We start from the raw sequence: 13,543 nt of genomic DNA, 5'->3' as shown, positions 1-13,543 counted from the left end.
AGGTTGTGTTCTCTAGCTCAAGGTTGCATCCCCTAAAAAACCCCCAACCAATAAAAAAAGCCATCAAAACCCTCAACACTGCCAGGAAAAGCAAAAGCTTGACTTTAGTGGAATTAGGATGTTCCACTGGCCCAATGGTTAATGTGTTCCTTAGGCACAGGGATGCAGTGTGTCTGTGTGACTTCAGTGGAGTTTTCACTTAAAAAATGCATTTTCAGAAAAGTCGCTTGGGGGAAATAGTTATCATTCCCACACTATCATTATGTCTGGGCTATCCAAATCCATTTAAGGAATAAAACAAAAGAGGAATTTGATGTCCAGAGTTCCTAAGAGGCTTTAAAAATCTCGGCAGTACATGGACGATGTATTTGATGTCCCAAATCTTCATTGCCTATCTCAGTGGTGGGGAAATAAAGGAATGCCAAGGAGCAGAGGGGGAATTAAGGAATGCAGTAATGTGGCTATTTGGAGGAGGAAGGCTGCTGGTAGTTTGGGAAGGCCAAAGGAGGAAGGGAGGTCTCCCAGGATGGCTTTATCCAAATCAAGCCTCTGATCTGAATCTATTAGCAATGAGTAGTGATAATGAGTTCTGCTCTGTGTCAGTATTGTGCTTAATGAACTACACGGGGGCAGATTTCACCCCTGGGAAATCTTGCATCTGGAGTGAAGAGACTTGGGACAAACAGAGGGAGAAGGGAGGTGGTGTGATCTGAGGGATCATAAGCCCTATGGGCATTGGAGATAGCTGCAGGCTCTTACATAGAGGCTGCTGCTTCTCTTGGGGATCAGTCATCCTGCCTGCTGAGTGATGCACGGGATCCTGAGCAGGGAGCTCGGCTCTTCCTTCCCATTCCATCCCACTGCTGCCACCTAGCAAGCTGGGACGGGTTTTGGTGGAGGTGATCGTGCCTCTGCTGTAGCCTGGGGCCTCTGACCCTGGTTTTTGACAATACAATGTAGTGCTAAGGTCTCCAAAGGCTCAGAAGCTCATGGCCGTGCTTGAAGCACTGCTCTGACTGGGCTTTGTGTGTTTTTAACAGTCTCCAAGAGACATACGAAGCAAAGAGGAATGAATTCCTGGGTGAACTCCAGAAGAAGGAGGACGAAATGAGGCAGATGTTTGTCATGCGAGTGAAGGAGAAGGAAGCAGAGTTGAAGGAAGCAGAGAAGGATGTGAGTATATTGTAACCCAGAGGGCTCTCTGTGAGGGCTTGGGGCAGGGCTGTTACAGAAAATGTCCTTTTGGGGCAGGGAGCTGCTCCTCAGGCCTCCTGGAGGAGCATGTGCTGCTGCAGAGGTGCAGACAAGAGTACAGCCCTCAGTGCCCACGTTCCCTTGCTTTGCTCAAGCCTGACAGAGTCCACCAGGTACAAAGCACTGAGGGATGGAATGGGGGGGTTTGGGAGTGTCCAGAGGCCTGTTGGATTCCCACAGCAGCAGGAATTCCCGCTCTCTGTGTGCCGGGGAGTGTTAACTGCAGGGCTTTTCTCACTGAGTGAGACAGGCTGAAGGCATGCAGTCAGTGCAGGGAGGAACACTTGGGGCATCACCACCAGTAAATCAGGGTGAAAAGTTCTTCCCTTCCCAGCCAGTTCTCATTCTGTCTCTGTCCCGGCAGCTTCACGAGAAGTTTGACCATCTAAAGAGGACTCACCAAGAGGAGAAGAAAAAGGTGGAAGACAAAAAGAAGGAACTTGAGGAAGAGCTGAACAACTTCCAGAAGAAGAAGGCAGCAGCTCAGCTATTACAGTCACAGGCTCAGCAGGCAGGTTCTCAACAAACCAAGAAAGACAAGGACAAGAAAAAGTAAGCGGATGTCACCCACACCCTTTGTAGGGTTTGTTACAAGTTTTGGGAGGTCGTTTTTTTCTTTCTTGCTGCATGTCTGTATTTGCTTTTCCCCATTACCAGACTGGAAACAGGCCTTTTCTCAGCCTGATCAAATAATTTTTTTTTTTTCTAAAGGGTGGGCCAGGGACATGATCTTAATTTTTCTCTAGAAGAGTACCTTCAAATTTTATGTTCAAGTCTGACTGGTGTGGGAGAGCAATTGGATGGTGGAGTTTTGATTTCTGATCTGTCCAGCATCTTCTGGAACTATGGGATGTTCTGGACTCAGGATTTATCTGCCTGAGCCAGAATTATTAAGGGAGTTGCTACCCGTCCTTTCTTTCACTGGTAGTCTCCAGTTCCCATCCCTTAAGGTTATAGTTGTAAGTAGAAGTAAATTAGAAACCAAAACCACCATGTTATTTTTACATGGGCAATGCTAGTGCCAAAAGTGATTACTTGGAAGCTTGCTTTAAAGAAAAAGAAGCTTTGGTTTTGTATTTTTTTAGAAAAACAAGCTACTATGGTACTGTAATTGCAGTTAAATGGCATTTGTGGTTGTATCAAGTTGACATAATAAGCTAAGAAACCCTTACCTTTTAGTTGAGATCATGGCACTGTTTTTTACTATTTTATATTTGTACCCTAGGAGTGTAATCCTTTACCCTCCCCTGGCTTTTTCCATTCCTAGTAAGAGGATGCTCATGCAAGTCCTTTGTGAATCACCAGTGCTAAGGGTGCCTAGTTGGTAGCTGCCATTGGGAAAGCTGGGGATGCAGCAAATCTCACTGGAAAACACTTGGTTAACCCACACACAAAAATGACAGTTCCATGCTGCTTTCACTGCTTGAGAGAGAAGGGTTCCTTAAAGGGTGATGAACGTCCAGCTGTCACCCCTTGAAGAGCCCAGTGCCAGCAGGGACGTGGCTTAGACACTTGTGTCTCCCGTGGCAGCCTGGGAGCTGCAGCCTGGCCTGAGCTGTGTGGCAGCAGTTGTGCTGCAAGTGCACTGGGGTTTTACAGCTTTTACACTCACTGCTGGCCCTCATCCCTGCCACTGCTCCAGTGCCCCACAGCGGTGGCTGCTGCCCGGGGAGGGTGGGAAGGGCCTGGGGCTGGTTCCTTGGCTGATGTAAATTGATGTGGCTCCTATGGAGCCGTGCTGCTCCATGCTGGCTGAGGACGTGGCCCTGGGCCCCTTCTGGGATCCTGGAGTGCTGTGTGCTGTGCTCTGCTCGGGGAGAGATCCTTACTCACCACACCCACGGGCTGAGCGCTGGGACCAGCAAGTGTCGGCAGCTGCGGCCCAGGCACGCTGAAACACCCTTCTGCAGATAGGCTGGGACACTCATCTTCACTCACCTGAGAACTCAGATATGGTGATGCATTCCCTAAAAAGAATAGAAAGTTTTGAAGACCCTTGTCCTTTTCTCTCAGAGTTGGTAGCCTAACATTTTTAAGAACTGTGCAAGTCAGATTTTTTTGTCTCTTAGCTGTAGGACCAGTGCAGTACAGAATGGTGTGGGCAGTTCTGTCCCTTTGGGTGGTCAGTGTGAGCTCCTGTTTGGTTCCAGCATTGTGGATGAGACAGGGCTGTTCCCAGCGACTGTGACAAATGCTGGTTCTGCTTTGCTGCTGCATTCACAGAAATCCAGCCTTGAGGAACATGCCCCTGTTCTAGTGTGTCCTTTGTGTCGCTCCACGCCAGGTGCTGTACCTGCTGCAGGTGTTCTCTAGTGTCAGAGTTACTAACAGAGGCTCTAAAGGGAAATGCTGATGCTCTTGCCTTGTAGCTCACCTTAGTTTTCTAAAGGCTTTCAGTTTCTCCTCGCACCCTAATGTGGAGCTGCAGTTTGTGTAGTTAAGGCTTCCAGCCTCTCTCTCTGCTGCCATGGCCTGTGGTGCTTCTTGTGCAGTTGCCGGAGGAAATCCTTGCCATGCCCGATCCTCACAGCCTCCCCACAAAATAATTCATGGGAATGCTTTTTTTCCCTCAAGGTGGGATCAGATTTCTTCAGCTGGGACAACAGAGACTTTCCACTGCGCTGTGCATGCTGGAGGGAAGGCTCAGGGTGAAATCCTCTGCTGGCCTGACTCCATGAGGGAGAGCTTGGCCTTCCTGATTTCCAGACTATTCCTCCAGAAATTCTTTATCTTATACTCTTTTTCATCTAAAATGTTTGGGGCTCTGTCCTGACAGCAGCAGTGTTTGGGGACAGCACACCTGTGTCCCCCCAGGCACTGAAGGGAGGGGTGGCTGCAGGGCAGACTCGGGCACTTGCCTGGACCTGGGGCTGAGCACACTGACCGAGCCCCTGCTGTAGTGTTGGTATGGGACTGTGCCTCCAACCTGACCAGTGTGGAGAGAGCTCTCAGGCTGTAACAGACCCAGTGGGAGCAGCAAGCAGCCTTCTGGTGCCTGCCTGCTGCTGGGTAGATAGATGGCCACATGCCTCAACATGCGCTGCTTTGTCACTGCTCATCCACAGCCCCCCAGGAGCCGGGACCATCTGTTTGAGTTCTGTCTCGGTTTATTTAAAGCTGCTTCTGAAAGCCAAGCCTAAAACTTTTTTTTTTTTCAGTTTCCTTTCCACTTAAGTTTCCAGTCCAATGTGCCTGGTCTGGCCATCAGGGGCCATGCCTGTCCCAAAGCAGTCCCTGAGCTGCAGTGTCCATGTCAGGGCTTGGCCCAACACCCTGTAAAAAGGGTATGGTGGTGCCTGAAAGGATCTGACCTAGCTGTAAAAGCCAAAGTGCTTGGAGACATCCTGGTGTTCAGGTGTGAGATATCTGAGTTACCTTCTGCAGGGGTGCCCATGGGAATTAACCCAAGCTGGCCACCTATAGCCATGTCCCAGCTGGGAACAAAAGAGCCCTAAAGCCACTGAGTGCTGCAGTGGAAGGCTGTAACCTGGTCCAGCTCACAGGGCTCGTTGGTCAGTGCTTCTGTCCCCACAGCTTTTCTTTTTACTTTCACTTGTCATAGCCTGGAGTAGAGCCCAGCCTCGAGGGTGAATGTCTCTGTAATTCCATAATCCATCTGCATGCCCACCCACTGGAGCGGGTTGCTGGTGTCAGCTCTCCTGGCTTTCTTGACTTTTTTTTTGCATTTTGAGTTCAATTAGTGCTAACTTTTTTGTTTTTTGTTCTGTTTTTTTAACTTGCAGTGCAAGCTTCACATAAAGCCTGTCGAGCCAAGGATGTTCCTGCATTCACCTGCTTTTGCAGTAATGTGTCTCTGCCATCTGTTTTCTTTTTATTTTTTTTCCATTTTTTAACATGAATAACTATTAACTCATCTAATAACATAATGGGAACAAGAAGGAAGAAGGACTGGGTGCAGGACTGTATGCGAGTGGAAGTTCAGGGGTGGGTGGAGGGACGAGATAATGATGATACCATGTATTTTTCTCACCAAAACCATCAGCAGTAAATTATTTTTGGCCCCCAGCCTGAACCAAGAGTCAGAGTTGGATGTCAGCAGCTCAGGTATTGACTGGCTCAGGTGTCCTCAGTGCTGCTGGCTGCAGGAGCCCTGTGCTGTGGGAGCCCCTGGATTCACCAGCCCCAGGGAATGTGCTGTAGGAATATCCCAGCCAGCCCAGCCCATGGCATGGCTAAAGCTGGAGTTCAGCATTCCTTCAGGAGCTGATGTGTCACAGCAGCCCCAGTTCCTGCCGGGGAGAGGGAGGGGGGTGTGTGTAGATAACCAAGTGTAACTGACCTTGCATGCCGTGACATTTGCATGATAATTTGTATTAGTTCCTGTTCTGTGCTGTCTGCCCCGGCCCTGGCTGGGTTTGCTGGCCTGGTTTTCCAGCCTCCCTTCCAGCTCAGTGGAGCAGCCGTGGCTCAGCACTGTGGCTGCCTCTGGGAAGAACCATTCCCAGCACTGCTCTCCCTGCACTCCTTGCCTCAAACCTTTGGAACCTCCCTTAAAATCCTACCTGGTTTCCAATGGGCAGGATCCTAGCGAGGCTTGGCAGCCCTCATGGAATCAAATTCCTGGGCAGGGGGGAAATAGAGCCTTCAGCATCCTCTTGGAGCTTCCAGGAGCATTCCTGCACAAACTTAAATACAGACTACTTGCAAGGCTGTGGGATCCAGAATTCCAGGTCAAGGGAGAGAAGGTGCCTGGAGACACTTTTGCTTGCACTGCCCCCCAGGCTCTCCTACAGCAGGAATAATGTCCCTCCCATTCAGGTGTCCCTAGAACACACCAAGGAGATGCAGGATAAGCCAGGCTCCACTCTCTGGCCAGCACACAGTGGAAGTGGGTCTGTTTGAAGTGTTTTTTCCATGCCATTGCTTTCAGACAGTCTTTCCCTTCCTTCCCAAGGAGTGGTGAGCAATGCTTACCCTATGACTCCTGGATTACTTCCTCTGCCCCTAGCTAGGCAGTCTCCTGTTGCCTTCTTTAAAGCCCTCTTACACAAAACTCTTCCTGCCTGAGTCTTCCACTACAGCTGTTTGCCTGCTTCCGGATGGAATTTCTCTGGGGGGAAAAGGCAGAATTCTCACTTTTTAAAATCACTTTTTTCCTCAAGTGCTGGATTGGGAAGTGCATGGAGGTTAGCTTGTGGGTTGTCTTGCTTTTTAACCCTCACCACTTAAGCATGGCTTTAGGAAGAGGATATCCATGTACCATGTCTTGGATAGACAGCAAAAATGGATAAATAATCTGGAAATAAAACAGTTGACCTTTTTATAATTGCAAATTTTTAATTTTTTTCTCTTATAGTTGGTGTTTGTTTGTTTGTTTGTTTGTTTGGTTTGTGGTGTTTTTTTTTTTTTTTTTTGTTGTTGTTGTTGTTGTTGTTGTTGTTGTTATTGTTGTTGTTTGGGTTTGGCTTTTTTCCCTCCTGGACTTGCCAACTATGCACTTTTCATCAGGTTAAATAGGTTTGCTGCAGGGTTGTTCGGAAAAATGAAATTCTGGTTCTTGTGGCTTCTGGCCAACCCAGCTTTAAAATCTTGAGTTATGAAGGAAGAAGTTTGAGTTGTTTGCATGAGTTTTTTACAGTCACATCACATGCCCATCACCGAGTGCTCGTGGCAATATGCTTTGCTTCAGCTGCCTCTGTGCATGTCCTCTTTTTAATTACCAGTGTTTTGTGCCAAGTAGAAAACTTAATTTTAACATTTATTTTTCCTGCTTCATTTAACAGCCCTTCAGGGGATGTTTAGCAGGGGAGATCAGCTGAGTTGAGCTTTTTCTTTTTGACAGAAAGCTGTGGCCAAGTGCATTAGTGTCTTTTTGGTTGAGTTTTTCTCCAGCAGGAAACAAGCTGTGTTGGAGAAACTGGGAATAAACCACAAACTTGAAGATGTCAAAGGTACTGTTTTGGCTTTTTTGCCAGAGGAGATGGTAATAACTTTTTTTTTTTCCCATCTTGAACCCCTGGGCCATGTTTAGCTTGTTCTTGCTGCACTTGTTGCTTTTCTTTCCCCATGCCTTTTTTCTCAGTAGCCCCTGATGTGCATGGAGTGAGTGATAACCTCAGGTCTGGCTGGATGTGCTTTCACCTTTGCATGTAAGTACAGCAGGAGGACACTGACCCTTCCTGCCTTGCTCCTGACAGGAGTCCAGCTGTGCTTTTCTGGGAGATTCTCCAAGTTTTAACTTACTTGCAAGTGCTTCAAACTCCTCTAAAACTGCATGTTCCTGACAAGGTGGATTTCAGTCCTTAGGCTGGTACAAAGGAGCAGGAGGGCACGCTGAAATGTGCTTGTTCTGGGATGGTGATGTTGCCAGGGCATGAAGGAAACCCCCAGAATGGAAAAGCAAAGACAATCCAGGTCTCTGCCAGGGGCTGTGGCTGCTCTCTAGAGAGGGGACACACGTGGGAAAGCAGGAGATGGATACAGGTTTGCTCCCCCAGAACCTCCTGGGGGTCACCCAGTTCCTTTCAGGGAGGGCAGTGAGTAGGAAGGTGCCCTTGGAAGCTCGTGGTTGTGAAATGCATCATCCTGAAATGCATCACCTGTGGCGCTCCAGGAGTGGGGAAAGCAGGCACTGGCACCCACCCCAGGCTCCTCTCCATCTGGAGAGCTGCCACTCCTGACAGCTCGAAATCCCATCAGGGAGATTTGTGTCTCCCTGGAAGCACATCCATGTTAAACAGGACTGATGTTTCTGCAGGCAGCTCTCATTCTGCTCCTTCCAAACCGTCCGAGTGCAGATGGAAATGTCATTTTGTGTGTGACCACATCAGATCTGTCCATTTGACTCCAGTCCCCTTCCCTGTCCCTTCTCCAAGGGCCCGGGCTGCATGTGCAGGGTGTGATATCTGTGGTGCTCTCACCAGCACGTGCCAGCACAGAGCTCTGCAAACATGAAGGGTTTTTTTAATTAACAGGAAACCAAGCTGTGAACAGTGGTAGAAATCTTGTATTTTTAATATCCTGATTGCCTTAAACCATAGATGTAGGACTTTATTACCTTGCTATTGGAAAATAACCCATGTTTGTAACTAAACAATTGTGTAACCTACATACAGTGTTAATGCAAATGATATGTATGCATATGTTAGATATTGTCACTTTATTTGATGTTAAAATATTTCAGTTTTTGAATTACAGATGGAATAATAACCTTATAGCATAAGCTCAGTTATTTCTTGTATATGCTTCAGGTTACAGATCCAAATAGTGCCAACACTTGAAGTGGGGAGAGGAAATATATTTTTACCCAAAGCTTTGGTCTTTGCATGGCCTTTGTGATGTTTGCTGTTGCCGTTCCGTGGCAGGGCAACAGGAGGGTCACCTGTCAGCCTCTGCCCTACCAGCAGGTTGTTCTGTGCCTTTGAGGTGCCTCTGTAGGTCCGTGCTGGTGTTTGTCAGTCACTTCTTATGGTGGTCATGAGTTTGTTCCCCACCTTGTTCTGGGGAGCTCGGGCCAGAGTTGGTGTGTGTGACACCTGCCCAGTACATTCCTTCCCCCATGACTTATATTAAAATGTTGTTCCTCCTTTGTTTCCTGCCCCCCCACCCCATCACTTTTTCATTTCAATTCTGAACCTCTGTTTCTTTTCTCTTCTGTTTTTCTCTTTTTCTGTAGCTTCTTCTTTATGTAACCGTCACCTTGCCAAAGCCCCCACACCCCCTCTCCCAGTGGACCATAGGGCACTGGAAGAGCTGCGGATCCGGGCATCCCTGCCAGGAGAAGAGCCATCTCATTCCTCCATCACGTCTGCCCTCCTCTCCTTCCCCCTTTGTTCCCACCCATGTGTCTGAGGGTGTGCTGTGCTGTGTGTCTGTGCGGGATCTGCCCGTTCCCAGCGCGGCTCCGACACCATCCAGGCTTCCAGCACTGCCAGAGGCAACGGCTGCCAGAGGGAGCTCGGCCACACTCTGACTCATTGCTCTGGGTTAGTTGGACTTTTTTGCCTCCCTCCCTTCTTTTTTTTTTTTTTTTTTTTTTTGCCATATTAACATGCACACACTGCTGGTGACACATAGAATGGCTGACTGACCCCCAGTGAGCTACAACATACTCAGTGTGTGTAGCTGGAGGATTTATTTTTTCTGCCTCAAGCCTGGCTGCTTTGGACACCACAGCTTCATCTCAAGGGCATCCTGTGCTCCTCTGGCATGGCTGAAAGTCTCTCCATAGACCTGGTGATGTTCTCAGTGTGTCGCTGTGTGAAGTTGGATGTCGCATCCTGTGGCACTGATGGAGCGTGTCCTGGACAGTCAAGGCCTTATTTTCTGGCTGTGCCTCACTATGGGCAGAGCAGGATTCTGGTTTTCTACAGCTCAGCTGCATTGCCTGTACTTAGATCGAGGACTTCATTTGGTTTTCATGAAGCCTGATTAGTGATTATTTTTTAAATAATCCTGAATGTGGGCAAGTTGTTAAAATTTCTACCTTGTTTACTTTGGAAGTGAACTCAATTGAAAAGCTTGAGAAGTGCCAAAGGATTGCTTGAAGGTAAAAACAAAACCTGTAAACGTGTGTCACGACCTCCAGCTGGTTTGGGATGGATGGAAGGAGGCAGCCTGAGCCTCTTGGGATGTTGTTTTGTGTAGAATGATACACTTTTATTTTTAACCGAATACTAGTGATTTATTCTTTGCATCTGTGAACCTTAATCAAAGAATTCCCTTCCTTTAACCTGCCAAGGTACAGCTACCCTGAGTTGGTCTAGGTTTGGCCTCTGGCAGTTGCTGTGTGATATGGCAGCTGCTGAGGGGCTCTGCTGAAATCTGCTGCACAGAAGCACAGTATTTTGCAGCACTCTTCAGTGACAAGGGTCAGCTCCCTACAGCCAGGTGGAAGGAAAACTGCTTGTCCTGGAAACCTTTGCAACCAAGGAAGTGACTTTATAGATACACTCAGAAAGGTTATTGAGTGTTTGCCTCGCATGTGCTGTCCCCATTTGCCTGGTATGTAGCTGGACTTGCTGGGTGTTGCCCAGCCTGAAGGGCTGTGAATATTTGCACAAGTGTAGCTTGGGACAGCATTTGCAGTGATACCAAAACCAGAGCCTGCCCTGCTCTCGAGGCTGCAGAGGCCTCAGGTGCCTCCCAGCAGATGGCCAGGTGTGAAACCTGTTCAGGTCAGCCTTCTGAGCACAGAGCAGGGTTGAGGCCATTGCTGCTGGATTAAACCTTGGCTGTGTCTATCCCTCCCTTGCTCTGCAGAACTCTGTGGGTGTTTGTCTTAACTGGGAACCACCACTTGCAGTAGAATGGGAGTAGAATAAGCTGCACATTTTCAGAAAAAAACTGAGTAACCATGCAGCCTGAAAATAGGGACTAGCCATGCAGCCAAGGGCTGCTGGGGCGCAGGGAATGCTGGTGCTCAAGCCTTTGCCTCATGCCGGCCAGTGTCCCCCTGGCCCAGGGTTCTCTGCACACAAAGGTGGTCCCTGTTGACTGAGAACACGCCTTGCCCATTAAATGCCCAGTTTGGTCTGCCTTTTGTTCCAGTGGGGGCACCTGTGCCAGTCTGCCGTGTCAGTGACCACTGCTGGGGGCCCCACGGCCTTGGCTGTGGGCTTTGCAGCCATGGTAGCCTGCAGCTTGCCCAGGCTGGCTACCTGCCCAGCAGCCACCCCAGCCCCTACAGAGGGAATCCCCTCCTTATGTGCTCCTCAGTCCTTGCACCTTTTTGTTGTTGTTACTTCTAAACTCCAAATGGAATTATTTTAAAAGCTTAATATAAAAAGAAGCATATGGGCACAACCCAAATGCCAGTACTCACTCAGACTGCCTTTATTTTGCAGCTCTGTAGAGTTTTGTTGTGCTGGTGCCTTGAGTCGTGCTTGCAGCTCTGGACTTCGCGTCTGCAGAAGGACATAGCGGAGTTAGAGAAGGGCACTAATGGTAAATGGGATGGGGCAAGCAGCGTGCCGGTGAGGTGGCTCCCTTTAGAGAGGGAAAGGCAGAGACGAGGGAGGATCCAGCCCCGCTGCGAGCAGGAGGTGGCAGCACACGACCTCTAGAGGTCCCTTGCAGGCCAAATTTATCTGTGACTCTTACAAAGCTCGGTGGCGGTGCGCGCCGAGCTGCCGGTCGCCAAATCCTCACAGCTGGATTCAGCGGGCGCTTAGCTGGAAGGAAGTGGGCTCAATTTCTTACAGAGCAGGTACTAAACGTCCGGGGTTTGTTGCCCCAGGTTGTTGAGGTGTCTGAGGTGTCTTTCTCTGCCTCAGCTAGCCCTGACACCTCGACAGTATGAGGGTACGGCTCGGTAGCAGGATGAACCTCACTGACCCCGTGAGTTCTTGTCTTGCTTGAAGGAGTGAAGCAACGACGGCAGGAAAAAAGAGGGAGGCTGTTCTGGGTTAACTGCTGGCTTTATTCATCAGGGTATCTGCCCCAGCAGACACCCCTCAGCAGAAGCAGCAGGGGAGAAAAGCGAGGGAAAACAATCTCTTGAATCCCCGACTGCAGCACCGTTTATTGGGGGGAGGAACTCAGGGATGGGTCTAACTGGGGACAAATCAGGGGCCAAAGGGGCATGGCTCTCTGGATAAATGACATACACAGTAACAAATTAATAACTCAGGTGGGGAGACAGCTGAAGTCTTGTCCAATCAGTTGGAGTTTTTCCTGGAACTTTCCAGACTTTTGGGAGAGACCCCAAAGTGACAGACAAGGCCCAGGGGCTGGATAACTTCTGATTGACATATAACTGGGGTTGGGATGAAACCAATGAGGGTGGAACATGGGTGGCATGGGGCAAACCATTATAACTTATAAAAATGAACTTAATACAAGGAACAAATACATACATAAAACTGATAAAACCAAATCCACACCACTACAGAGGTGGATGGTGTCAGCAAAAGTTTTTGGCGTTGGTTTGGGTTTTTTTTTTAATGTATATTCAGGGAGAACATGTTCATAAGGAAAACAGTCACAATCTGCTGGTGGTGGATACAGGGTGGAGGGAAGGGAGCAGAAGGCAGGGACGCTGCCGGCAGTGTCTGTGGAACCAGGGGTGGAGCTGCCAGAGGCCGGTGGGGCTTTCCCACAGCCCGGGGCTGGGAGAAGGGATGGCCTTCAGCAGCTTCCTGCATGGCTGCAGCTCTTGGGGAAGAGGTGTCAGCATGGGGAGGGTTTTTTTTGTCACCAAGTGTCCCCCGGCAGAGCTGGGAAGGCCACTCCATCCACTCCCAGTTGAGAAGTTGTGCTTTGGGGTTAACCCTTGTGTGGCTGCTGCAGAGGATCCACACTCTCATGTCTGGAGAAAAAAATCCTTCAGGTGTTTAGGAAAGCTGGGTGCTGCAGAGAGCAGCACAGTGTGTGAGGGTGAGCTGGGATTGCAGCTGAATGATTGGAAACAAGCAGCAGTGCTCTGCTAGGATGTGGCTGCTGTGCCCTGTCAAGGTCCCTGGGCTTGAGGCACTGAGAGTAGATTTATCCCAATGTCCTGAGGGAGATGCTGGGCTCCTGGCCTGCAGTTCTCTGGGCCCCACTGGAGCAGAAACCCTGTGCTGGGCACCTTGGCCAGGTGGTGACACAAAGCACTGGGGTGTTGTGAAGTTTGTGGGAAGGTCACATGAATGTGAGGAGTCAAGAGCATCAGGGAATGCTTTCCTGTGGGAAACAAGGAGCCCTGGCAGTGCTCCAGTACAGCCCTGTGTTCCAACAGTGGGAGCAGCATAGAAGTCAGCCTGCTGCTGAAGGTGATGGGGCCAGAGAGGGCAGCTGCTGTGCTTGCTCCAGGGAAGAGCAAAACCAATGGGATGCTGTCGGCTGCTGCAGCCAGAGAGGACCCCACAAGTGTCCAGGGTCTATGCCAGGGCAGCAGGACACTGCAGAGGTGGCTCATCCAGACTAGGGACAGGCTTTGTGCCTGAGTCTTCTTGTCTTGGAGTTGCCTGGTATGAGGAAATTCGGGTGGGTTTGTGCACAGCACCAAGGAAATAAAATGTGTCTGTCTCTTTCTGCAGCCCACCCGAGGCTGGGACATGCCTGTGTTGGCAGCCAAGGAGACTGAGTCCCTCCTCTACAGGTGTTTGCTTCCCAGGGCTCACCAAGTCAGCACACTGTGGCTTGGCTGGCTCCAGGTGGCACAAGGAGGCCAGGAAGGATTCTGAGCAGTTTTGGGAGAGCCATGGTTATGCTGTTAATTGGGTGCATTTTGGAGTACAGAGCTCTCCCTGCGAGGCTGGCACAAGCCAGGGCTTTGCCCAGTGTAGGGCACTGCACGACCTGCTCCTGTCCTGTGACTTTGGGAAGCAGGAAACAGTGAAAAGAC

At 49.5% G+C, this 13,543-nt stretch overlaps 1 protein-coding gene across 5 annotated transcripts in view; it reads left to right on the top strand.

Annotated features, from left to right (window-relative positions):
* Nucleotides 1–13,543, top strand: part of SEPTIN11 (septin 11) — an 80,742-nt gene that overhangs the window by 35,302 nt on the left and 31,897 nt on the right. For 3 of the 5 annotated variants that reach the window (XM_083862125.1, XM_083862126.1, XM_083862124.1), the window contains exons 8-10: nt 1,041–1,173; nt 1,619–1,806; nt 4,998–8,429. In XM_083862125.1, the coding sequence (XP_083718251.1) occupies nt 1,041–1,173; nt 1,619–1,806; nt 4,998–5,013 (337 nt within the window). In that variant the 3' untranslated portion in view covers nt 5,014–8,429. Of the gene's footprint in view, nt 1–1,040; nt 1,174–1,618; nt 1,807–4,997; nt 8,430–8,890; nt 9,111–13,543 lie in introns of those variants that run through there. The other 2 variants (XM_083862122.1, XM_083862123.1) reach the window with 2 other exon arrangements.

This window comes from Zosterops lateralis, assembly GCF_965231275.1.
Source record: "Zosterops lateralis genome assembly, chromosome: 5".
NCBI lineage: Eukaryota > Metazoa > Chordata > Aves > Passeriformes > Zosteropidae > Zosterops > Zosterops lateralis.
Note: the sequence above shows the minus strand (reverse complement) of the source record. Positions and strands in the feature narration are given on the sequence as shown.